General features: G+C 37.1%; 1 protein-coding gene across 1 annotated transcript in view; it reads left to right on the top strand.

The window, feature by feature from the left end:
• PDE10A (phosphodiesterase 10A) overlaps positions 1–22769 on the top strand; it is a 180965-nt gene extending 158196 nt beyond the window's left edge. Inside the window, exons 17-22 of the mRNA XM_054399026.1 lie at positions 2186–2341; positions 5474–5646; positions 7436–7547; positions 11602–11682; positions 16518–16606; positions 22652–22769. Coding sequence (XP_054255001.1) covers positions 2186–2341; positions 5474–5646; positions 7436–7547; positions 11602–11682; positions 16518–16606; positions 22652–22769 — 729 coding nt within the window. The remainder of the gene's footprint in view (positions 1–2185; positions 2342–5473; positions 5647–7435; positions 7548–11601; positions 11683–16517; positions 16607–22651) is intronic.
• Positions 22770–24848: the final 2079 nt, after the last annotated feature.

The raw sequence follows: 24848 nt of genomic DNA, 5'->3' as shown, positions 1-24848 counted from the left end.
TCACACTTTTCAGGTCTGCCCGCTAAAGAAGCAGTAGCAGATTTACTCTTAAGTCCATATCCACATTTTGAGGTTTTCTCACTTACAGTCTTTCTTTAATTATTTAATTAACTGTCAGATCTGTATTGAAGGCAGAGGAAGAAAATGCCCTGGATCTTGAACCCTGTGTGGTCAAAGAGATCCTGAACGGGAAGACAAGGGAGAAGGGCTTGGTGTTGCAGAGATGGATGACATCTGAGTAATGGAAAAGAGTAGAAAGGATGGAAGGAAACCTGTTGTCTAAATGTGCTAAATCATGTATTAACTTTTATTATGCTAAATTTTCCTTAGTATGTGTGTATGTATTTTACAAATAAATACATAGTATTTAAAAAAAAACACTTTGGATAGATCACTAACTGGAAATGTTATAATAAGAAAATGGAAGGCTTAGCATGTTTAAATGTTAATATACATAATGAAGAACTTTTATTTGTCTTCTTTTTTTCTTTTTCCTGAATTGTGGTAGGTGCATCTGAGATTGCTGTCTCTTATTAGCACTACCTGAAACTTCTCACTGGGAGAACCTGTTTTCAGTTGTGTATAACTGCCAAATAGTAGCCATTTGGGCTGTAGTTTTCCAAGGTCTGTGACTTCCTCGAGCTGATTCATTCAGGGGAGTCTTACCCAAAATTGTTTGGCTCTTTTAAAGAAACATGCTAAGAGAAATCAAGTTTTTATTCAGTGTATAAGAGTAAAACAAAATTTAGCAATCTTTCATTTGAAAAGGTCTACTTTATTCTGATGTAAAGCAGGGACTTGAAAAGTGACACTGGAGTTGGGAAGTGGCATTTGCCATGCATATGCTCAAAGTTGGCAAAGCTAGTACAAGTTTGAAAACATCAGCGTTCCTTTAACAATAAAAATCCATGGACTGTGGCCCCAGAGAATAATTAAAGCTCCGGTAACATCTATTACTAACCAAATATTAAGCCCTGTCTTTTTGCAGACTCAGGGGAGGAAAGACAGAATGAACAAAAGAGGCAGCTGTTAAAAGAAATGGAAACAGTCTTTGTTCCATCCCAAGCTTCAGTGAGCTTTCACATTTTTGAATGCCTAATTCCAGTCTATATTCCAGCTCTTTCTAGTAGTTACATTTCCTGAGACTGGAATTGTATCCACAAGAATACAGGAAACTGGTGAAGGAAAGTTTGGGAAACTAGGATGGACTGGTCTCAGGTTTGGGACGTTGACATGAAACTCAGTAGACTTGGGCCTCAAAATCAAAAGTACAATTAGTTCTGCATGTCATATATGTGTGATAAAATCTGCAGCTGCATCGTTGTTTGCTATTTTTCCACAGGATCATGTGCCTTTCAGTAAGGTGTACATGTTGAATGTTGCTCACTTAATAGGTGATTAATCAGTTTTATTTTTCTGCTTAATTTTATAGACTTGTTTACTGAGCACTGAGCAGAACCCACTGTTAAGACAGCTATAGAGATATTTTTTATGATACTCTGTGGGGGCAGTGACTTTTCCACAAACATTAATGAATGTGTTTTCAAAATGCATCTGCTATGTGAAGAACTTTTGCAATTGTTTATGTATTTTGTGAGTTGAAAGAGAGATTTCCACTTCTTCAGGATATTAGGAGTTCATTAAATTAAAAATTGGTTGCTGTCTTATGTTGTTTGCAGTTGACTTTATCCATTGTTTCTGTGGCTCACATCAGTGACTTCCTAGGAGAAGTTTCACCCAGAACACATGGTCACTGTATTTGAATACTGTTGCAGAGGCAGGTCTAGCATGGGACTTTAGTGCAACTACCTTGACCAGGAAATCACTGTATTAAAAAAAGAAATAATAAACATGGTAGGAAGTCAGTGGATGAACAGACTAGCTGTTTAAAATTCAGATTTTGTCCTGAAACCTATTTCTTCCTCCAATAGTATGTGACTGTGCAACAAGGCTTTTTAAATTTATAAGATATTAAAGATTTGAATTGCAGTATGACTGAGAATTTTAATTCAGCATGTCCTCACTATGCTGTTTTGCAGTTTTAAGGATGTTTCTCCATGTACTTTTTTAAGACAGTGTGAGCATTTTGCAACTTTTACTGTATTTTGGGAAGAGACTGACATCTAGAGGCAGGAAATAAATCTTGCTTTTACAACGTTAATCTCAATTTATTTTTTTTTTGTAGCGAAAAGGTCTTTTAGTTGCATGCCTGTGCCATGATCTGGATCACAGAGGTTACAGCAACAGCTATCTTCAGAAATTTGATCACCCATTAGCTGCTCTCTATTCCACATCAACAATGGAACAGCACCACTTCTCACAGACTGTGTCCATCCTGCAGGTAGGATTATTGAAATTGTCTTCTGCACAGTAGACTCCACTGATGGAAATAGGAGTCGCATCATTACCCAGTAGATTTTCTGTAGCATGCCTAATTCCTGGACTGTAGTGCTTGTTTAGAAGTGTGGAAGATTTATTACAGCAAGATGGGTTCCACAATTAGCAACCCAAACATTTAGTAATAGTGCAAAACACAGCTTTTCCAAAATCTTGATATTATTAAAATGTATTGTGTGTTTGAAGGTCTTTACTTATGGCCGCCTTTTGGAGCTTTTGGCTTCTGGGTCAATGACTGTTCTTTCTATGGCTATATGGGATAGGAACTTTTTTCATTTTCCCACTTTGATATTTCCAGAATAGTGTGCTTCAGTAAAGTCTTCTACCATCCTGAAATTCTGAATAAAAACTCAAGTACTGGATGAAGTTTGTATGAGAAGCTTAAAACCTGCTGTAATAAATTCTGTGAACATTAAATGTGTGGCATGAAGGAGGAAATGTTAATTGTGGATGCATGAAAAGCTTAAACTTGTTCCATTGTGTTATGGTGTGCTTTTGTGTTACTCAATTTGAAATTTAAAAAACAAATGAGTGAGGTGTCTGTATGTTTAAGGAATACACAACTACCAGAAAGCATGCAGACATGTTTTGGGAAATTCATGTATGCTACTGACACACAGATATTTTCTCTTCAGTGAAATTTTTTTTTCATACTCTTACCTATGAAACCACTGCCAGTCCATAACATACTTGTGCTCACTGGTTTTAGTTCACCATGCACATGCTCAATGCACAACTATGCCATGCTACTGTGCCACTAATTCGTTGTTAACTTTTCTTTCTTTCTGGTCTTTCAGGAGGAAGATATTTATTTTATTAAATACCTAATCACCTTTTAGGAAAATTACATATTCTGTATTGTATTCAGAAGCACATCTTGTAATTATGGTTTTAGGTATCATATACATTTCATCAGAGAATGGAAGCTTTATCTCTGAATGCTCCTCCATTTAGGAGGCTGTAATTGGGTCCTTCAGTGGTGGTATGGCAATAGATTTTTAGTGTTCATTCTTCATGTGAGTTTGTGCACAGTGAGCAAGTCCCTCGGTCATTAACATTTCTTTGTCCTGCTGTGGCTATGTGAAACAGACTTCAGTCATTCAAAAACCATTTTACGTTTTTCCTGCAGAAATGTAATCTGTTAAAGTCCCATGTGCCAGGCAGACAGAGAACTCTTTTGCTTCTCTGCTAGCTCCTAGCTTTTTCCCGTACTGTGAGTGAGGAAAGGGAGATAGGTGATCAGCTGTAGAGCAGATTCAGGTGCAGACTACCCAGGTGCCCATGGGTGGTGATAAGCAATGAAGACAGATTAGAGTGGTCTTAGACTTGCTATTTTCTTTTGAATCAAAAAGCTTTACTGAATTCCTGGACTGTTACAGAATAAAAACCAAAAAACAGCAAACAAAAAACCCCAAACCCAAAGATGAACACAACTGTTTAGGGTTTCTCTCAGTGAGTCTTGTTGTTGTGTTAGAAACCTGCAGTACATTTCACCGTTTGAAACTTTATAGCTGCTTTGCTCATCCACCTACACTTCTAGTGTGCTCCATATTTAAGAATACAGGGGATTGCATTCACTAGCTTTTGCTCAGCAGGGAAAGAATAAAAATCTTAGGAGCTATACTTTGTATATACTACTCAAAAGCCTAAGTGATATACTCTGAAATGGCAGCTTCTGTCAGTACTTAAAAGAATCAGCTCTTCTTTAGTAGTATGAACAGAAGCTGTCACAGTGGTCTTTCTAATAGTACAGCTTCTAAAGCCTAAAGAACAGAATTTAAATTAGGACTAATAGCCTGTTCTCTTGGATGAGGCAGTAAGCTTGGAAAGGAAAGTGTTCCCAAAACTCGAAATCACAACTGCTAGTAGGAATTTCCTGCTCCCAATGTTGTGAATGATTTTTTTAAACATCATGTTCTATGACTTGAGAATCTGTCATAGGAGCACTGAGGCATAGATAGGTTGTATTTTCTATTCATTATATTCACGGAGTCACAAAAATAAATCTATTTGTCCAAGTAGAAAATGTTGGAAAATGTTTACGTACCACAGAGGATTTATTTTGAACAAATTATGCAAATGCCTGACAAAAGTAAGGGAAATTTTTTTATGAGCTTCAGCCTAACTGACAATTAATGTCAAAACACATCTGCATTTGATATATTTTAATAATATTTTCTATTTGTGAATGTGAAGTCCTTGACATGGCTGGCTCGTTCTTATTTTTTGTCTTTCAACAGTAGGTATAGTTTTGACAAGTTGGTTTCCAAATCTTAGAATCAGCAAATAGCGTTGACTTTTCCAAATGTGATGCAGCCTCACAGTACATGTGATAACAGTGATCCCAGCACATGGATATTGTCAGTTAAATGCCCAATAATACATAATGGGAATTGAAAACGGATAACAGTGGCGTGTTGCCAGAGTCTCCATAGTAGAAACTGTTGTCTTTAGTTCAAGAGTCAGCCCACTCAAGGTTGAACAAAGCAGCCTTTTCCCCCTAAATTTTCATATACATTAAAATATTGCAATTAACTTATTTCTATAGAGAAAATTGTATGAATATATGCAGCATTTCGAGGCACATTTCATTTGGAACACTATGAACACAAAATTATTTCAGTACTTTCACGTGGATAATTTCTTATCCATATTATGTGTTACATAGCATTGAAATTGTGCTTAAGAGTGAATCAGATGCTCAGCTTCCCAGCCTGGCAATGCAGTACTCTGGATCAGGACTGTATTGCAAGTTCCCACGCTAATACTGTCTGCAAGTGCTGTGTTTGCAGTTTTTATAAGTTGGAGAAGAAAAAGCTGGCATTTTTCACTATTAATATATTTAGGCTTCAGAAGGAGCAGTCTCAGAACCAAATCAGTGACTTACTCATAGGTTTTATGACAGTATTTTAAAGGGAATGATAAAAATGGGAATTTCAGGGTTATCAGCATTTGAATTTGCAACAAAAATTGTCATTGGGATGTAAAGCTATTGTAACCTGTCTGGTGAAGTAAAGACTGAAATCATCTCAGAATTAGAGCTTGTGCTTTTTATTGGTTTTTTACTTTTTCATAGCTGGAAGGGCACAATGTCTTCTCCAATCTGAGCTCCAGCGAATATGAGCAAGTACTTGAGATCATCCGGAAAGCCATCATTGCTACAGACCTGGCCCTGTATTTTGGAAACAGAAAGCAACTTGAAGAGCTTCATCAGACAGGAGCATTGAACCTTAAGAACCAAGCACACAGGTAAAGCAACAAACTGGCATTAGTTCATAATGGCATTAGTCCTAGGAAGGAAAATCGTTTTCTTTTTTAAAGCAAATGTTTGTGTACACAGTGATTTTCTAATAGATTAGATTTCTAAGATCATCTGTGTGTAAAATTCCAAGTATGTAACAGTAATTTCCAGCATTTTATATTTGCATATCAGTGCCTTTGGATGTCATCTGCACAGTTCAGTGACAGATCATCTGCAGAGGAAAGTTAGCACAAAGGCAGTTAGGTGGTGGGGGAAAAGATATAGCACAATAATTACTAATTTTATTTTCATGACAATATTCTTATTGTGGATTAAGATGGTTCTAAGCTTAAAAAATAAATGTGCATATACTCTCCTATTCATAAATACATGGCTCTATTTGTCCATATAAGCAAAACGTGCACTCTGGGTGAGAGATGTGTCTCATAGCAGGATTCAGAGCTTCTTTACTGGCAAGTGGATCCTGTCATGAATCTACACAGGGGAAAATCAGAGGGCTAGAATGGGAAAATATTGAGTCATGACTCTGATTTCAAAAGGACAGGTTTTTGAATAAATTATTACAACACTGTAGGAAGGGCAGTTTTTAAAAGCATGTTTTCAAAGTATGGAACTGAAGCATATCAGACTCAAGTTAAACTCAACATCTTAAAAACCCAAAGATATGGTCGCTTCTGATAGCCTCAGAATTAAATTTACCAGAAATCGTGAATTAAGGTTTATAAAATTTAAGTAAGATCACAGCCATTAAGTGTGAGAATAATCTGGTTGGAGTGTTTTAATCTTACCTGCTTTCAATATTTTCAATACAAAGCCATGTAATGTGGCTAAAGAATCCAAGACTTCTAATTAGTATCTGTACATGAAGTGGAATGCTAAATTTGACCCTTACATGGCTGATGAATCCTCTTTCTTAACTCAGCCATTTATCTCTTGATTGGTACATTTGCCTGTTGGTACAGTTTTAATGACTGCCATCACATTGGTATGCAAGTTAGGAAGTTGTATGTTTGGGTTTTTTTAATGGAAGAGGCTTTACTGACAAAGGTGTCATTAAATGTAATCTTAAATTGTGTATTGGGTGGAAAACACATGAATTCATTAATCAGTTTTCCTTTAACATTTTTTATAAATGTAAATTTATAAAGTATAGCTTCAGGTAGTAGATGAGTGCTAGAAAAATTTTTAAAAGAGATTTTGTGTGTGTGTGCCTTGTTGTAATAGTGATTATAATCCTACTGATGCAGTTATTTTGTGAATGGTTTCATCATTGTATAGAACAGTTATGTCAGGTTTAGAATTTATTCCAGCAAAGAAATTACAGAATACCTTGAGGCAGTCTCAGAACTAGTTTTTCCTCTTTTTTTGAGGATATGTTCCTCTCTCTTTAAAGAACATGAAGAAATGCAGCAACAGGCTGTTCTATCTTTCTTTTTATAGGCTTGTACTGTATTTTCAGAAAATTAAAAAAGGGGCATGTGAGTGTTTTAACAGGCAGGCATTCTTGTGAGCTTTTCTATGAATGTGATTGTGCAGAAAGTGGTCAATGAACTCTGGTTGAAAACAATGGAGGGAATACTGCAGGGTATATATTGTACAATTTCTGTGATGCCTGACCAATGAAGCATAAACAAGTAAGGAAGAAGCAAGCCAAGTCAGAAAATTTGTGGTATATATACTTTACTGCCAATTGAACTGAGGAAAGGCAAATAAAGGCTTTGCAGTGTGATGATTAATTCTTTACCAAACTTACAATTTAATGTTATTTCATTTTAGAGACAGAGTGATTGGTCTGATGATGACGGCTTGTGATTTGTGTTCTGTAACGAAGTTGTGGCCAGTTACCAGACTGACAGCCAATGATATATATGCGGAGTTCTGGGCTGAGGTATGTGTGCTGCTTTTGTTTATTGTCTTTACAAATGGAAGTACCCAAGAAGAAGAAAACAGCTGCAAGTATTTTTCAGTTACTACCTTAGTGTGCTTGTTGTAAAGAGTGTTCATTGGTGCATGCAGGTGTTTTGTTGTTTACTCTGAAGCTATATAAAGGTCTGAGTTAGCTTCTTCATTTTCAGGCAGTGTTTTTTCTTTATGTTAAAGTTTATAAAGTACATCATAGCATAAAGTGACCAAGCAACAAAATATAGAAGAAAATTTGTAAGTTTTTTTGAGGCTCTAACTGTAGTCTCGTAAAGGATCTATTTGTATTCTAGAAATGAAACGTATGAAACCAGCCTCTGTGTCAGCTGCCTTGAGACACACTTACAGAGCTGTAGTATGAGTCCAAGAGATGCTAAAACAAATATAACAAACCTTAAAATTGTTCTGGTCTGACCATTTGGATCTTCTGTGTGATCCAGTTCAACAGCTGGATCTCAGATAGGTGGTTTTCCAATATATTGAAAGTTACTCCACAGATAAGGTGTACTGAGAATTTAAACAAGGCATTGAGCTATGCTAGTGCAGTCACAGTAATAAATAAACACACAGTCTCTCACATGTCTTGCCCTGAGGAATAAAAGTGTCTTAATAGTTTCATTTTTAAAATGGAAGTGACTACTGTAGGAATAAAGAATAAATTCTGAGGATGTTAGAGTTGAAATATGCAGTTCAACTCTATTTTCAACACTGTATTTTCAGAACTACTATTGTGCATGTGTGTTATGAAATGTTCTTTTCTGTTATGTGCCCTGTGGAAGTCTGCAGTATTCAGTGGGCTAATTTCTATTTTACACAGATGTAAAATGGAAATCAGACCCACAGAGTTCATGTAGCATGCATATAGTGCAGAGACTGTTGTTTTGCCCGTTGCATGTTCATTATGAAATGAAGGATGTGCATGGCTTGTGGGTGTTCTTTGTATTCACTTGTTCTCCTTCTCTTAATTGTGAACAGTTCAGACTGCAATGTAGACTGTACAGGCTAAGAGTTCTAGTTCAGTTCTTGCTTTCTAAAATACCATCACTGGAAAGTGAGTGTTCTTATGAGTACTGTGTAATGTACCTCACTGATTACATACTCAACTTTTTTGCTTACAAGCAAAAAACATATTTTAATGCAAATCTTGTGAATTCAATGGAGAAGTAAGGATCAAACTGATTTTTCCTACTCAACAATAATAAAGACTGAATTATTATCATAATTGGAAAGCCAATGTCACTCTGGTCTTCAGAAAGGGCAAGAAGACAGACCCAGGAAACTGCAGACCAGTCAGCCTCACCTCCATCCTTGGAAAGCTGATGGAACAGCTCATTCTGGAGGTTATCTCTAAGGGCATGGAAGAAAAAAAAATTATCAGGAGTAGCCAGCATGGATTTACCAAGGGGAAATTATGTTTGACCAATCTGGTAGCCTTCTATGATGATGTGACTGAATGAGTAGATATAGGGAGAACAGTGAATATTGTCTACCATGACTTTAGCAAGGCTTTTGACACTGTCTCCCATAATGTCCATGTAGGTAAGCTCAAAAAGTGTGGGCTAGAAGAGTGGACAGTAAGATGGATTGAGAATTGGCTAAATAGAGCTCAGAAGGTTGTGACCAAAGATGCAGAGTCCAGTTGGAGACCTGTAGGTAGTGGTGTTTCCCAGGGGTCAGTTACTGGATCCAGTCTTGTTCATCGTATTCATCAATGACCTGGATTAAGGGATAGAGTATACTCTCAGCAAGTTTGCTGGTGGTATGAAACTAGGAGGATTGGCTGTTACACTAGAAGGTTGTGCTGTTCTTATATATGTGTTCTTAATGAGTGTCTTTTACTTGCAAGCAAAAAAGTTGAGTATGTAATCAGTGAGGCACATCAAGATTATACCTCCATTACATCACTCTTAAGAACACTCTCAGCAAGATAAGGACAGATTGGAGAGCTGGGAAAATGGGAACTTAATGAAGCTCATAAAAAATAAGTGTAGAGTCCTGCACCAGTACAGATTAGGTTTCTATCCTATCTATTCTAGGTTTCTACCATTCTATGATTCTCTACCTCTATGATAATTGAGCCTGTTTAGTAACCCAAGGAGGAGTTAATAAAGGTGGATCTTGTTATTTTATGAAGCAAGTGTAAATCAGAAGGTATTGATAAAAACTGAGTTCTGTAATTGGTGTTCTAGTGAATCCTCTTTAATAAGAGGTTAATTGATATGTGGTAGAAGTTGGATATGTTGTGATCCAGTCAGAGTGACTGACAAATCCAGTCACAGGTCCAAATGCTTGTGGAAATTAGAAAGATGGAGACAGACATAGGGAAAATCTTGGGAAAGCCAAAACAACAGAAAGCTTATGCTGTGTTTCACTGCAGAAAATGTTATTTAATTGGCAAAAAGGTAAACTCTAGAAAAAGTGTATTTGGCTAGATTGAATGGTCATGTCACAATTCTAAAAATGGGTTAAAATGTTGCTTCCAATTACTATTTCAGTTCTTAATATGTTGAATGATTTAATCAGAGCAGTTTTATATTTCTTCTTTCTGTAGTCATTGACTACAGTGGTAACTCCAGAAGAGGTTGTAGCTATTCTGTGGTATGTCACACTAGTCTTTTTGATAAAACAAAGCCTAGTATATCTAGTGTTTTCAGCTAAGATCTACCTTGATACTACTCAGTGTGAAGCTCTCCCACAGTGAACGAAACTGGACCCAGTACTGATCCCTGGGGAATACCACTTGCCACAGGCCTGCAAGTTGACTCTCTGCCACCGATCACAACCCTCTGAACTCTGTTGTTGAGCCGGTTTGCAATCCACCTCACAGACCGATCATCTGTGCCACATTTCTTGAGTTTTTCTATGAGGAGAGATACCTTCACTGACTGTAGCAAAAGCTTAGAACATGGATTTAGGCATTGTCCTGACTTTCAGATAGCTAAAGCTCTGTAATCTGAATCTCACATTAAAGGACACAGATTAGAAAACACTGTATGAGCGCTTACCCACATCAACTTTCTCCCAACTAAGCTGTATATTGGATATGGATGGGATGGAGTCAGCTTTCCCTATACCAGCCCTCATAGTGCTGATTTGTTGTCTTCTCACAGAAGGCACCCCTGAATACCCTTGGCTACCAAAACCTTATCCTGCAAACCAAATGCATAAGGTTAGCAGTTTGATGATCCCATTGCGTTTGGAATCTTGGCCATGAGCAGTCACCAAAAGCAATGATTGCTATTGTTGTAACTGCCTTTATAACCTCAAGTTGAAATATGTTTTGACAATGTAGTTGAAGTATAAGACTATTGGAAAACTTCAGTTTGTTACAGAAAGTAGCCAGCTACTTAGTAAGTTTTAAGGAGCAATTTTGTTCAGGCCCAGCATAGTGCTCAGGAATGTGTTTTGGCTGCTCTTGTGGTGATGGGTGAAACATAAGGAGACTCTTCTCTTCTGCATTACATATATCTCATCTTTGAATGTACTGCATCTTTCCTGGTAATCCTCTTATTAATGTAGAGGGCTAATGTACTTGTAAAAGAAGGCTGACAGGCAGCTTCTTCAAAGCACCATGGTCAAAAAGACTGGATTGTTGACAAAGAGGGCATATTAGAAATCCTTCTAATTTACTCAGCTTTTCATTTGAGAGGTGAGTTGTGTTTTACTGGTTATTGTGTTACAGTGCTTTTAAACAAGTAATATTTTAAAAGATGTGACTATGAATAGAACAGAACAAAATGAACTGTTTTATTGGGCTTTATTCTTCCAGTTCCTTTTTATTCTAGAGAAGCCCTTGGAAACAAGGAAAATGTGTGTGTATTGACTCAAAAACACCATGTTCAGGATCTGCTTTTACATTATTCATTTAAGTTAATGTATAAAATAAGCCCCTCCTTGGGCAGTTTTCTGATATTGCTTTAGACTGATAGCATAGATTAGTTTAAATTCTGGGTTTTTAGATTGGCATAAAGTAGAAGATTAATTTTTGTTATCCTAATCTCTCTCTCTATGCTTTTCTCCAGGGTGATGAAATGAAGAAAACGGGTATTCAACCTATTCCTATGATGGACAGAGATAAGAAAGATGAAGTCCCTCAGGGTCAGGTATGAACTCTTTCAATAAAATGATCCACGTTTACGGCATTACTATAATATGTATGGAAAAACATTTTATTACATTAATGAATGTTGCATATGACCTTGGGGTATGTGGACTGCTGAATTCTATGTTCTGCATGTAAAACAGGGTTTACTTTTTAAGTAGCAGTGGAAAACTTGTTTTCAAATGTTTACTTAAATGAAAATGTGCTCCTTGTTGTTGTCACCTGTTCCTTTCTTTGTGACTTTAGCTAAAACTGCAGCTTAGTAAGTGGTTGCTTCAGCCTTTAGCAAAAAGATTTCTCTCTTTTATCCTTAACGCAAAACAAACTTCATCACCTGTTGCTGGTTAAAATATGCAGGTTCAAATTTCAAATTATTTGTGGTTTTTGACACACACTTCATTTCATAAAAATAATGACATGAAGAATTTCTTGAGGGTGAGCAAAAAAGTATATTTCTAGGTGCTTCAATTGTCTGTTTTTCAGTCTTTGCTAATGATTTTCTTGTGCAGAAATGGCTGCGCGTTTTTTTCTTTTTTTGTGCTTTCACTTAGGGAATATTGGTATTTTGTAAACATAAACTTGAGGGGAAGAAAGTAACTTTTGGGGGCTAAACACAAAAGCTGTTTTGACCTTTCATCGTAAGAGCAGATAAAAGTACATTTAAATTCTCCATTGTCCATTCATATGCGGATATAGATATAATTTAAAGTGTTTTTTTATTTCAATGACCTTTGATCCCTTAATGGTTGGTAGTTCGCACTCACAATGCATTTAATGAACTGTGACATTAATGATAATTAAAATAAATTAGAAATTGCTAGGTATCACAAAGTCACTCTAGATTAATTACCTGATAAGCAGGACTGTGGAAATTTTTATATTCTGACACTTTATTCCATGCACACTACCGTTTTTTAGCATAAAATCTATTACCCTTGTTATGGTAAAGAATTACCGGTTAATTTACTAAATCTGTGTGTTTGATATAAGCCTAAAAAGAGAAGAAATGCTTTTCTGCATTTGGTTTACTTTTTCAGGCACTGTGCTAGTTATCTTTGAACATCTTGAAAAGTATGTAGTATTATAATGCATACTCACCTTGGCATTTGCCAAAGAATTGAGATGAGATGAAAGCACAGATATAAGAAATAAGCTGGTTCTTTTTCCTTGAAAGCACAATAGGTATTGTTCTAGGTACTATCTTCATCAGATTCTTTTCTACTTTGTGCTCTGTTTCATTCTTATTAATGTTATTAACTGTCAAATATTAAGCAAAATAGGATGTTAAAAGCCAACTTCAGTACTGTAGTTGTAGTTGCTTTATCTTACAGTGTTACAGCAAAATACAAGATTTACACAATGTAGTACTGTGTGAAAGTAACCATTCCTGTATTTATGTAGACACTGAAGAATTTAATATGAAGCATTACCATCCATTTCCTAAGGGAAGGAATTAATGAGTATTTTTATGTGGATTTTAGTGAAAACATTAATACCTTGTTTCAATGGCAATGTTTAGGAAATGAGGATTTATATGAACATGTACTTTCTGAAAAAAAATTAGTTTTGCCTCAATTACTCATCTCTGGTGAGAACAGCTTGTACTTAGTTCTTTTTCTCACTTAGGTAGCTGGTCCTGTTTTACTTTATGCTCTTTGCAACACATACAAGGTCTGTTGGTTTCATGTCTTGCTACCGTGGCGCCTGCACTGTAGGATCCCATCACCCTCTTTTCTGTCTATCTTTTTGGAACCTGTGAAGAAAAATAGAAATGCCAAAACTATGCAGTGAACTGAAAGCCATTTTTAATAAAACAAATCCAGCCATCCTGTGTAATGAAAGGAGGAAGAAGGAACAGTTTGTGTGCTTCAGCCAGCCAAAGCTTATCCCAGAAATAAAGTTTTCAAGTTGAAAATAAGAAGTTTATTCTTATGCACAAGGTTTAAATGTTTAAGATTATCAGAACATTCAAGATCCACCTCTTAAAGCTAGCATGTTTAGGATGCACATTTAGAGGAACAAGAACAATTTATTTCAGAAACAAAAGCTAATTTCTCCATTCGTGTTGCTCATGCATCTTTCGTATCTACGTACACTTCCTCTCCTGCAGTGGCTTCAATAGTTTGCTTGTATCTATGTGAATTCCAGGCTTTCTGCCAAGCCACAGCAACATAAAAATCACTCTGGATTAATTTGTTCTGATAATCTAGACCTTTTACAAAGTGGATTTCTGTGAGTTTTCTCTGGCCAGAAATGGAATTTCCTGCAAGGGAATATTTTTTTTAATAAGCTTGGCTTTATGCAAAACCTAAATCCATTGAGCCTCTAGGGTTTTTTCTCCTTGACTGGTGTGCTTTTTAACTTAAAAACTTTGAGGACCTTAAAGGAAACATTTTTTTCTAAATACTGGAGTTACAAAGGGCAGGTCGTTTGGAATATATTGCAGATGAACTTAGTTCAGTTGAAAACTGTTGTGTTCTGCCATGGCAATGCACTCCTCATTGAGCCAGAAGGTCTACTTCATGACTGTACCAAAGGCCCCATTTTAATTTTTTGTACCTATGGAGTAATCTGTTTTGCAGTGAAATTAAGTAGACCTCTTAAAAACAAAGGAATGCCCCCCCCAAAAAAAACACCAAAAAAACCCACAAGCAAAAAACACATAGGAAGAAAAGAGAATCACAGAGTGGAAGGGATTGGAAGGGACCTCTAGGGATCATCTAGCCCTCCTGCTTAAAGCAGGTTCACCAAGATCAGGTTGCACTGATCAAAACAGGCAGGTTTTGAAAGTCTCCAGAGAAGGATCCTGCTCTAGTGTTCTATCACCCTTAAAGTAAGTTTTTCCTTATGTTTAGGTGGAACTTCCTAGTTTGTGCCTATTGCCTCTCATGCTATCACTGGGCACCCCTGAAACAAGACTGGTCCCATCCTCTTGACACCTACCTGCACCACCAAGCATTGATAAAGCACTCTCTCAATCTTCTCCATGTGAAGGAGGCTCATGTCTCTCAGCCTTTTCTCATAAGATAGGTGTTCCAGTTCCCTAGTCACCTTTATAAGCCCTCCACTGGACTTTCTCAGCATATATTTTGTGCTATGCAAAACAGCAAAATTTTCGTTGATGAGCTGTCATCACAGCTGTGTGCAGCCTTACCTTCTCAGCAGCTGCAGTTTCTTTCTATTTCTTTTTATATTTCTATTTTGCTCTTTCATTGTGATCAGACTTCTGTTTTCTAAAGCACTGAATGCACTTGGTTGCATAGCAGTATGGGAGGAATCTCTGTAGTGATGAAGGTGAGGACAAAAGTTGCTCTTTGATTTCTGAATAAGGGTCAGTGTTTAGAGTTATTATCAAATGCTTTGGTCATGGTGTGATACATAGTATTTCTCTAAAAGGCATTTAAAAACCCCACACCAGTATAGAGGTCACAGTGTACTACTGTAACTACAATAAAAGTCTGGGGTAAATGAGTGATGTTACAATGGATCTGAATTTAACCTGTTATCTTTCCTAATAAAAATAGTGTTTTCTAAAAATTCCCTTGTGTCATAGCACTTGAGCTGCAACATGGTAGCCATCATAGGGCCCTAAGCCTGTATGAATCACATATCCTTAAAAAGTTGCTCATTTGATGTTCTCTAAATTGATTTGTATGATGGTGGTAAAAATACATCACTGAACCACATATATGAGAAGAAATTACAAACCAGTTACTGATCACATTGCACACCTTTTAGAAACTTTCCAAAGGTGCCAAGCTCCTAGCATCTCAAGTAAATTGAACTATGAAATGCATAGTCTGGAGGACATAGTCCAGAATCTGACCATAGTTTAGCAGTGCTGCACAGCTTTCCTGTTCAAAAGAAATACTTCATCACAAGAATAATATTTGAAGAAATGGATCCACCAGCTGCACCTATGTGACATCAATAGTGACATCAAAAAGTGTGTCGGTGTGAGCTGAAATTTCCCCCCCACCGACAATAACCAGGCTAGCTCAGTCTGGAAGCAAATGAAGGCTGTATTTACAAGCAGAGTCTAAAATCTACAATGAAATGCAATGAATATGTACAAATATACAAAATTCACAACATTTACAAATATATACAATCAACAGAAAAGCACAACCGATCTCCCTTTGCTTCCCCCCAAGGGGACCCTCCCAAAGGGGCCTCTCTCTCCCAGGAGCTTCCCCCCAGACCCCCCTGGACAGAGAAGCAGAGTTAGTTAAGCAGAAAGTTGTTAACTTAGCTGCCAAGGTCAGTGTGTGTTATCTTCAGCCAGAAGAGAAGAAGAAACAGCAGCCAGACAGCCCAGCAACTGCCCCCACTGCCGAACGCAGAATGTGCCGAATGCCTACTTTGTTTTGGGTAATAGTTCTTAAACATTTCTATCTATCCAATGGAAGTGTTTAGAACAATCGTTATTTTGCTTTCTTACACCCAATAGTGACTTATTTACATTCTTTCACTTTCTCTGTTCTGAACTTTGCAAGGAAAAATTAAAAAGACAGTTTCAAACCATCACAAAAAGCCAGACAGATCCTGATCAAATCAGTTGAATCAGTTGAGTAAGAGCTTCTCTAGAATATCCTATTAGAAACTGCGATATTAGTTGTAAGAGAGACATGTAAGCAACTTGTAATTGCCGAGATTTCGCTGTTAGTTAATTGTAAAGTGTTAAGATACTAAGTGAAAATGCAGAAACATGAAGTACTAACATATGTAGTAATTAAGTAAGCAGTCAACAACTTTAGGCTAGTTGTCTCTTAACTGCCCGTGTTGTAGTATGACAACGTTCAATTATTCTTTTCTTTTCATTGTTGTTTTTCATAGATTGGTTTCTACAATGCCGTAGCCATCCCATGTTACACCACACTTGCACAGATCTTTCCTCCAACTGGGCCACTACTTCGAGCATGCAGGTGGGTAAATGTGCAGGTTTTTGCAGAACAGGTAGCTTGATGAAAGAAACATGCAAATATGCTTGACAAGTTTGTCTGGAAATACAGCCTTCTGATTTTAGCATTTGCATGCAGATAAGTAGGGATGTGCATCTTGCATTAATCTATGCAGAAACCCAGAGGTAGTGAGTACTGGCTGGGACTAGCTGGTGCAGATCTACAGACGCAGCTGATTAAAATATGTTTGGTACTAAAAGCATTTTGAGATAAATGGGTTCCGTGCTTATGTATCCCTGTCTAGGCTGGTTCAGTGCAATTTCTCTGTGTGTCCTTTTTACTTCAGAATGGTTCTCACAAGTAAGATTGGCTAGAGTTCAGTTTCAATTAAAAAAACATGGGTTTGACATTTGTCAAAAGTGGCTTTATTTCATGTTAAAACATTTTTATTAAAAAACAGAAGAAAGAGCTCCAGAATATTCAGTAATTGGGAGCATTAGAGTAGTATCACTGGGTTGTGGGAGAGGCACACATAACTTTCCTATCCCTATCCATCAGCTGGGGTGTGGCTTGGGATCTTCTGGAGGAGAAGCAAGGGTCCTTAGCCAATTGGCTGCTGTTACCCTGGTATGATGGTGGATCTCTTTGTAGATAGTTCAGTCCAATGATTATATCCTGGATCTTAGCAAACTTTCCTGACAAAACTTGAAAATATTCCAGCTTCAGTTTAATTTGTATTTTCTAAAGAAAAGCATTTGATTCATAAATTGCCAGCAGTATTTGATCACATCCAAGAAGAAGAGGCCTGTTTTCTGTATGCTTTTACTAGCACCTCTCTTATATTTATTTTTTTTCTCACGATCCTTAAATTCCAGATTGCATTGAGCTTTTTCTTTGCCCTCTATGGCAGATCTACCTACGTTGTCCCTTTTCTGTTCCTGTGGAATATATACAGTGTGAAATAACAGAAGGGTGCCCACTATATACAAAATAACATGAAATTAAACACATTAGTAAAATAATTTCATTTACACCCAAACACTGGTTTGTACAGCTATGAAAATAATATGTAGGCTTGTACCAATGGGACAGAGGACTATCGTATGAAAAAATAGTGAGTATCTAGGAGCCGTTGTTAATAGTTGCCTCTAAGGTCCTGCTGCTGGGCATGGCTGTGTAACCCTTAGACAGATATGAAGGTAATATTAAGCAGGATTAGAGACTGTACCTCTGTAATTATTACACTTATGGGGCCACAGATGGAGTCCTGTTTAGCATCTATGCTTTAACAAGAGTAGATAAAGGTAGTACCAAATATGAGAAGGTTAGGAAAGCTTAAAAAATATTCTCAGATGTTACTAGTGAGAGACTAAAAAATCTGATGTAATGTATTTAGTTTATCCAAAAGAATGACTATCAAAACCTGTAACTATCTCCATAGTGTGTTTTCTGATGACACAAAGCTCATTGATTTAGCAAGTAAAGACTAGATGGAAGCCCAAAGGTTCAAACAAGGAATATAATATGGTGATTGTGGTTTTTAGTATTTGGAATAAGGTCAGATGAAGATCTTAAAGGAGAGCTAAGTATACTTCTTAAAAGAGAATCATAAAAAGCATACAAGTCTGAGGCACAGTTACTGTGATGAAATTTGCCAAGGCCTGTCTTTTTCAAGCAGTTGGGCTAGGTGGTCCTTAGAGTAGTGTCTTTTGGCCTTAGAAGCTATTAAAGTAACAATACCTGGTAAATGATAGATAGTAATTTACAACATGGAAATATTCTGAAGTGCACATTGTACTGGTTCCATCAGGTCTCTACTTTAAAAATGGCTTTTGGTGTGTTACTGTCATAATGGTATCAAAGTCCAAATCCTGGTTTGGAATTCACAGTTACAGGAATGTGTACTCCCTGAGCTGTGTTGACCTAACATAGAGATGTTGATAGTTTGATGCTAGAGAGTTGACTAATGTGTAGTCTGATAAGTAAAGAAGAGTTGCTTTCAGTGTGGAATCAGAGAACATGAAGTAAACTACAGAACTGCTCGTAGTCTTTCCAGTCTTTACAAGGTTGTGAGTCATACAAATGTGTTACTGAGAGGTAGTCTGAGATCTTGAAAGTTTTCTAGTTTCTTTCTCTTTGTAATCCTTGCTTAAAGGTATGTCAGTTCAGCTGTATTGATATCTGAAATCTAAATGATCAATTAATTATTGCTTAAAGGTATGTTAATTCATCTGTATTGATATCTGAAATCTAAATGATCAATTAATTATTGCTTAAAGGTATGTTAATTCATCTGTATTGATGTCTGAAATCTAAATGATCAATTAATTATTCAACCCACATAACTGGAACACAGATTGTCCTTTGCAAAACTGTTTTCAGTCAGAGTTTTATATTATTTTATGTGGACTAAGCAACATCAACTATATTACCCACCATTAGAAAGGCAGTAGGACTTAACATGAATGTTTTCAGGTACTTGTTTCTGCTCAAGCTAAGAAATATTGTGAAAGTGCTTTATATATTTGACAATTTTTACTTCTTTTGAATTACTATTTGTCAACATCTGAGTGCACTTTAACTCCCCAGATCAGTATGTATATACTTTTAACATGAAATTCTTTGCAGAGCCTGATTAATAAAGTAACTTCAGCACTGGATGTCAGAAAAGTTGTTGCTAGCACAATCATATGGGAGGTCTTAAAAATGGGTTTGTATTTACTGTAGACCATTTGCATAAACCTACCAGCACCTTTGGTAAGAAGTTAGCATTATTCTTCCACTTAATGGGAACTGATGTTTAGGGAGGCTAGGTTGAGTGCTTAAGACTGAACAACATCTTTTTTGGCACCAGAGTGCTGGAAAGAACCACTATCTTTTGATTTTTAGCCACATGGATATCCAAATGACTTGTGATATTTGGTGGTCCATCTTTCACCACTCAGCAGAGATTTAATATTGAAGTGTAGAGTATGAAACACACACATGCATATGTGTTCTGGATGAAAATTTCTTCATGATTCTGAAGGTTAAGCATAAACAACATTTTGAGAGTGAATTTCTCTGCAAATGGTGTGATGTCTACAGTATAAGCAGTGAGACTCCTGGCAGAGATTATATGAACTTTTTCTCTTCTAGAAGTTATGTTTTTTGTTTGGAATTCCAATTGTGCTTAAAATGATGATGCTTCGGAAAGCTACACTGGCAGAGTCTTCAGACTGGGCACAACTCTCTGCAGACAGCTCCCCACCTTGCTCTTGTGTGTTCTTTAATTTAGGTTGTACTGATGCATAACAGGGGCATAGATGTGCAGATGTATGGCAGTTTAGGCTGGGTGTCCCCTGCTACTGCCACATGAGCTACACCTTTGGTGTTCAGAGTGTCCACCCAATAAGGTGGATACAGGAAACTGCGTATTTCTACCCATAAATCCTGCCCCCTATAAATCCATCTGCAAAGTCATTCTCTTCCTCTTTCTTCCCTCTCTGCTCCTGTGCTCCTCCTCTCTGCTTTCTGTCCAGGGTGGTCTGGGGTGGAAGCTCCTGGGAGAGAGGCCCCTTTAGGAAGGGTCCCCTTTTGGGGAGAAGCAAAGGGAGATTGGTTGTGCTGTTCTGTTGATATTTGTAATTGTTGTGAATTTTGTATATTTGTACATATTCATTGCATTTCATCACAGATTGTAGATTCTTCTTTGTAAATACAGCTTTCATTTGCTTCCAGACTGGGCTAGCCTGGTTACTGTCGGTGGGGTTGGAATTTCAGCTCACACTGACACAGAAGTATTGAAAGTTCAGACTCGAGAATGCAGAGTAAGAAATCAAGGATATAGGTCTAACTTCAACTCCCCAGTTACTAAGATGTGTTTTATTGCAAATCTTAGGTTGCTCTTGAGTGTTTCAAATAGATGATTTTGCACTTACACTTTTTTTTCCTTTATTTTTGATGGGTAACTGTGTGATGAGAGGAATAGAGCCTCACTCCTGTTTGCTATTGCCTCAGCTGCTGACTGAACCAGTTTTGATATCACCCTTTCACTAGCAGTACCTGTTCTTGAAACACAGTATTTAAGCTGCTATGTCCTTGAGTTTGAAACGCAGATACCAGCTGCAAATAATAGCAGCATTAGCAGCCAAGGCAGCATGTCAGCATCAAGGTTTTTATTTTGAGAGCCTCTGGGCATTTATTCCAGACACTTAGGAGCCAGAGCTTCAGTGAGAGCACAAAGACAAACGAATCATATTAGCTACCTCTTTTACAAAAAAAAAAAAAAAAAAAAAAAAAAGGTACCAGTCACTAATTTCTATGAGGTAAGGTAGCAGCTAAGAATCTAGAAGGTTTTCTTTACTGATAATTTGTTCCATATTTTTAAATACTGCATTGGCATGTAGCTCAAAACTATCCACCATCTGTGTTTCAGTGTTCAGAGTAAGTCCTATGTTTTGTAGTCCAGGTACTCAGTCTACCAAAGTGGCAAATCTGTAACAGTATATTTATTTTGCGGATGAGGTGAAGTGATTTTTTTTTCCCTTTAATTTAGACAAAGAATTTTCCATGTGCCTTCTGGTCTCTCAATTTTGGCTGAAATGGATATAATTTAAAAATATTTTGGCTGCACTTGTTATTTTCCCAGTTTCAGGAAAGGGACCAACGAGTAGTGGCAGTAGTTTTTCTGATCCTTGGTGCCTGGGTGCTGTAGGCTTAAGGGTTGGACCCGATGATCTCCAGAGGTCCCTTCGAACCCATTCTGTGATTCTGTTAGCTGAGATGGGGTGCTGTATGTGAACACTGACTTCATGACTTCCAGTTGGCCTGGAGCACAGGCAGATCAGTTTCCATCTGCCTGGAGAAAATGGTGTAGGTGTTCCCCTAGAGGGCGCCAGCTCCCTTCAATAAACTCATCAGATACTGCCTTCATCCATCCACAGAAAATTCAGCTTTTTCTTTTCTTACCTCCGCTTTTTCTCCGTTCTTTCAGCTCATTATTTGGTGCTTTATCAACTGTTTTGGCAAAGCTGTGACATAAAACTCAGAAGAGCTCTGCCACATAAATTCCAATGTAATACGATAATATGACATGTGCCATATGAGGCCTTAGTACCTTTACCATCCTGTTTTTTTTACTGAAGTCATCTAAAAACTGTTGGTCAGGATCTAGGTATCTGATAGTATTAAAATGAAACAGCTGAGCTTGCTCTCTTTATCTCTGTGTTTGAAGACTGAATGCTAGATTAGCAATAGGTTCCAAGTATGATTTCCTATTTGATATCATTAACATAGACTTCTAAGTTACTGGAGTGGTTCTAGTGTACAGCAAGTAAGACAAGGCTCTGTACTCCCTTCAGATTGTTGGAACATTACCAGCTTAATTTATCATCATTTTATGGCTTCTGAACCAAAGTTTGGATTTGGGGGTTGGCCAAATAAATAAATAAAAATTCTCAAGAAAGGGATACTTTTTATATGTAGTGGACATATAGTATGATCACCACATTTGTAATTAAAAATTTACACTGAGGTGTTGGCATGCAACGTTTTATACACTGCTAGGCAACCTATTTGCAGGAGTTTTGGAAGGCATAATGTGCTTCTGTGGTTTTCAGTGAAGGAAGTTTCCTGGCAAGAGCCCTGATCTTTGGTGCTTTAGAAAAGGTCCGAAATATGCTGATGTAAAATCCCTGCAGTCCCTAGTGAGGAAGGCTTCTTGTCTCCACACTGCTGTTTCAGAGTCTCTACAGGTATATCTCTCTTGGGTCACACCTTGATTTTCTCTGCAGCCATGAGGACAAGAAATTTGTAATGGAAACACATGCTGGCCTTTAGCATGAGGGCTTGTTCTGGGGAAGGTGTGCTGTAGGCTTATACGTAGTCAGCATCTGTATGAGCTGCATAGGGTTACAGAATGGGGTAACTGAAGGTGACAGATGAAATATGGTAAAGGTGATAAAAGCTTGATAACGTACAGATGCTTATAAACATCATAAACCTCAAAGTACAGTACAGCAGACAGTATTGTTAGGAACTAATTCTTGTGTGAAAGTGCTTTACCTCTGATTTTTTTTACATCTACAGGGACAATCTCAACCAGTGGGAGAAAGTAACAAGAGGTGAGGAAGCCTCTATATGGATTTCCTCTCAGTCCCTTGCTCCTGGGACCTCAGATTCACTTCCCGTGAAGATCGATGACTAAGCAGCAACAATAGATTTCTTTGACCTGAAAAGCATCCCTTCTTGATTTGGGGATTTTTTTTCTTTTGTTTCATTTTGATTTGAAAACAAAACAACAAACAAAACCAAACCAAACAAAGAAAAAAAAAAAAAGAAGAAGAGAAGCTACAAAATGCTAGCAAAGAAGCAGATCTGCTTAGGAAGGTAACACCCATGGAGTTACCTCAGCTAAATGACTGTGGCAGCCAATCTCGGGACACCAATGACACAACGTGATCAGAGGGAAAACGACAACCAAGATGTTTTGAAGTCAGCTATCAAAAGAGAACTTAGAACTTGTGAATATAAAAGACTGGCCTTATCTCATGGGCTACATTGCTGAGGCCTTAATTTAAAACTGATGGGGGCGGGGGGACACAACAGGATGGGTAGGGGTGTGGAATCTTAGGGGGTACTTCTAAATTGTATCTTTCTAGTAGAGGTTTCAATGGTACTTTTATTATACCGTACTGTGGCTGGCTTTAACACCAGTGTCACTTGGAAGTTCTTGGCTATAAATAGAACAATATACCCATTGCTATCGTGAATGTTTATGTGTGATCTACTTGTAATCAGTTTGAACTCCAGCAGAATACTTAGAGACTATAATTCATGCTTAAATTACAATGATTTCTCTTGCTGCAAACTAAAGGAAAACTGACATTCAGGTTAAAGTTTTAAAGTCCTTCATTAAGCATCCTAATACAAACTGTCACTTACAAGGCAAATATTGAAAGAACTAGTGATGGTGCTTTGTTCTTCAGAAGGATTTATAAACCTAGACAAACTCCTCCCTTAAAACACTGGAAGTACTCCATATTTGTCTCTGATATGAAAGTCAAGTTTCAAGTTGGAGTTTTTGTATCCACAATGACAGAAGAATCAAAATTTAAACGTGACAACAAAGATTTCCTTGTATAGCTCACAATTAAGTCATCATTTTTATTTCTACCTGCTGAGTTGTAATTTAAAAGGCATTAGAGATGTACCTGAAGTATGCTATCTGCTAGGAGCAAAAGCCTTGTTAGAAAAGTCTGGTCAGATAAGATATCATCAAATACCATAATAATACAATAAGATACCATAAATCAAAATTGGTTTTGTATTGACTAGTTTTTGTGTTGCACAGTAGCATTGCATGTCTTCTACTGCTCCTTTTCCCCATCCCAAAATGACTGAAATTAGGAAACTTCTCCTTCTGTCTGTTAGCTTTTTTCCCCTAGTTCAGCAAAATTTCCAGGCTTAGAACTGCCTTTTTTAGTGAAGAAATAACTGAGAGAAGTACTCTAAAAATATTGTGTTTACAGTTCTGTGCTGACTTCATCTTCAGCCTTACAAAGTAGGCACAGACTTTAAAACATTATGTTTAATGCTACTCTTTTAAATTTAGTGCAATTGTGCAGAGTACGTTTCAACGACAATTAATTTGCTTTCATTTTTCTCTTAAAAATAATGAGAAAAAAATCTTCATATTGATCCACACAGGAAATGAAAACACAGTCTTTTTTTATACCTTTCACATACAGCCTATGCTGCATTATATGCCTTCTCACAGGTAATGCAGTAGTTCTGTGATAAAAAGGCCATTTTTATACCTGCAACAAACGATAGGGTTGACTTAAAGACAGAACACGTTCTCATTTTCCATCTTGTGTGCTGAGCTGTATTGCTCTTACAAGCATGCCATCTTACAGGTTTCATGTAAATGACTTGGCCTCTTGAGTTTTGCCTCCTGTTATGGTCGAGCACATACTGGTATCTGTACGTGTGTACAATATGTGATACATAGTTACATGATGCATAAATGCACCCAAGCCTTTGCAGTAATGCAGATATTCCAGAGGCTGAGATTTCAATATGAGTTATCTTATTTGAATAATACAGGTCACATAGCAGCAGCCCCGTAGGTTTTTTTTTCAGTTTGCCTTTTTAGTTCTAAGTGCAAAAATTCATTGCTACTACTGTTTTGGAATTAAAAAAAAACAAACAAACAAAACCAGTAAGGAAACAATTACAGCGAAGCAGGATAAATAGTATCTCATGCTGTGTCTTCAACTTTACT

This window comes from Indicator indicator, chromosome 2 (genome assembly GCF_027791375.1).
Source record: "Indicator indicator isolate 239-I01 chromosome 2, UM_Iind_1.1, whole genome shotgun sequence".
In the NCBI taxonomy this organism is placed as follows: domain Eukaryota; kingdom Metazoa; phylum Chordata; class Aves; order Piciformes; family Indicatoridae; genus Indicator; species Indicator indicator.
The sequence above is the reverse complement of the archived record's forward strand: the minus strand, read 5'-3'. Positions and strand labels throughout refer to the sequence as shown.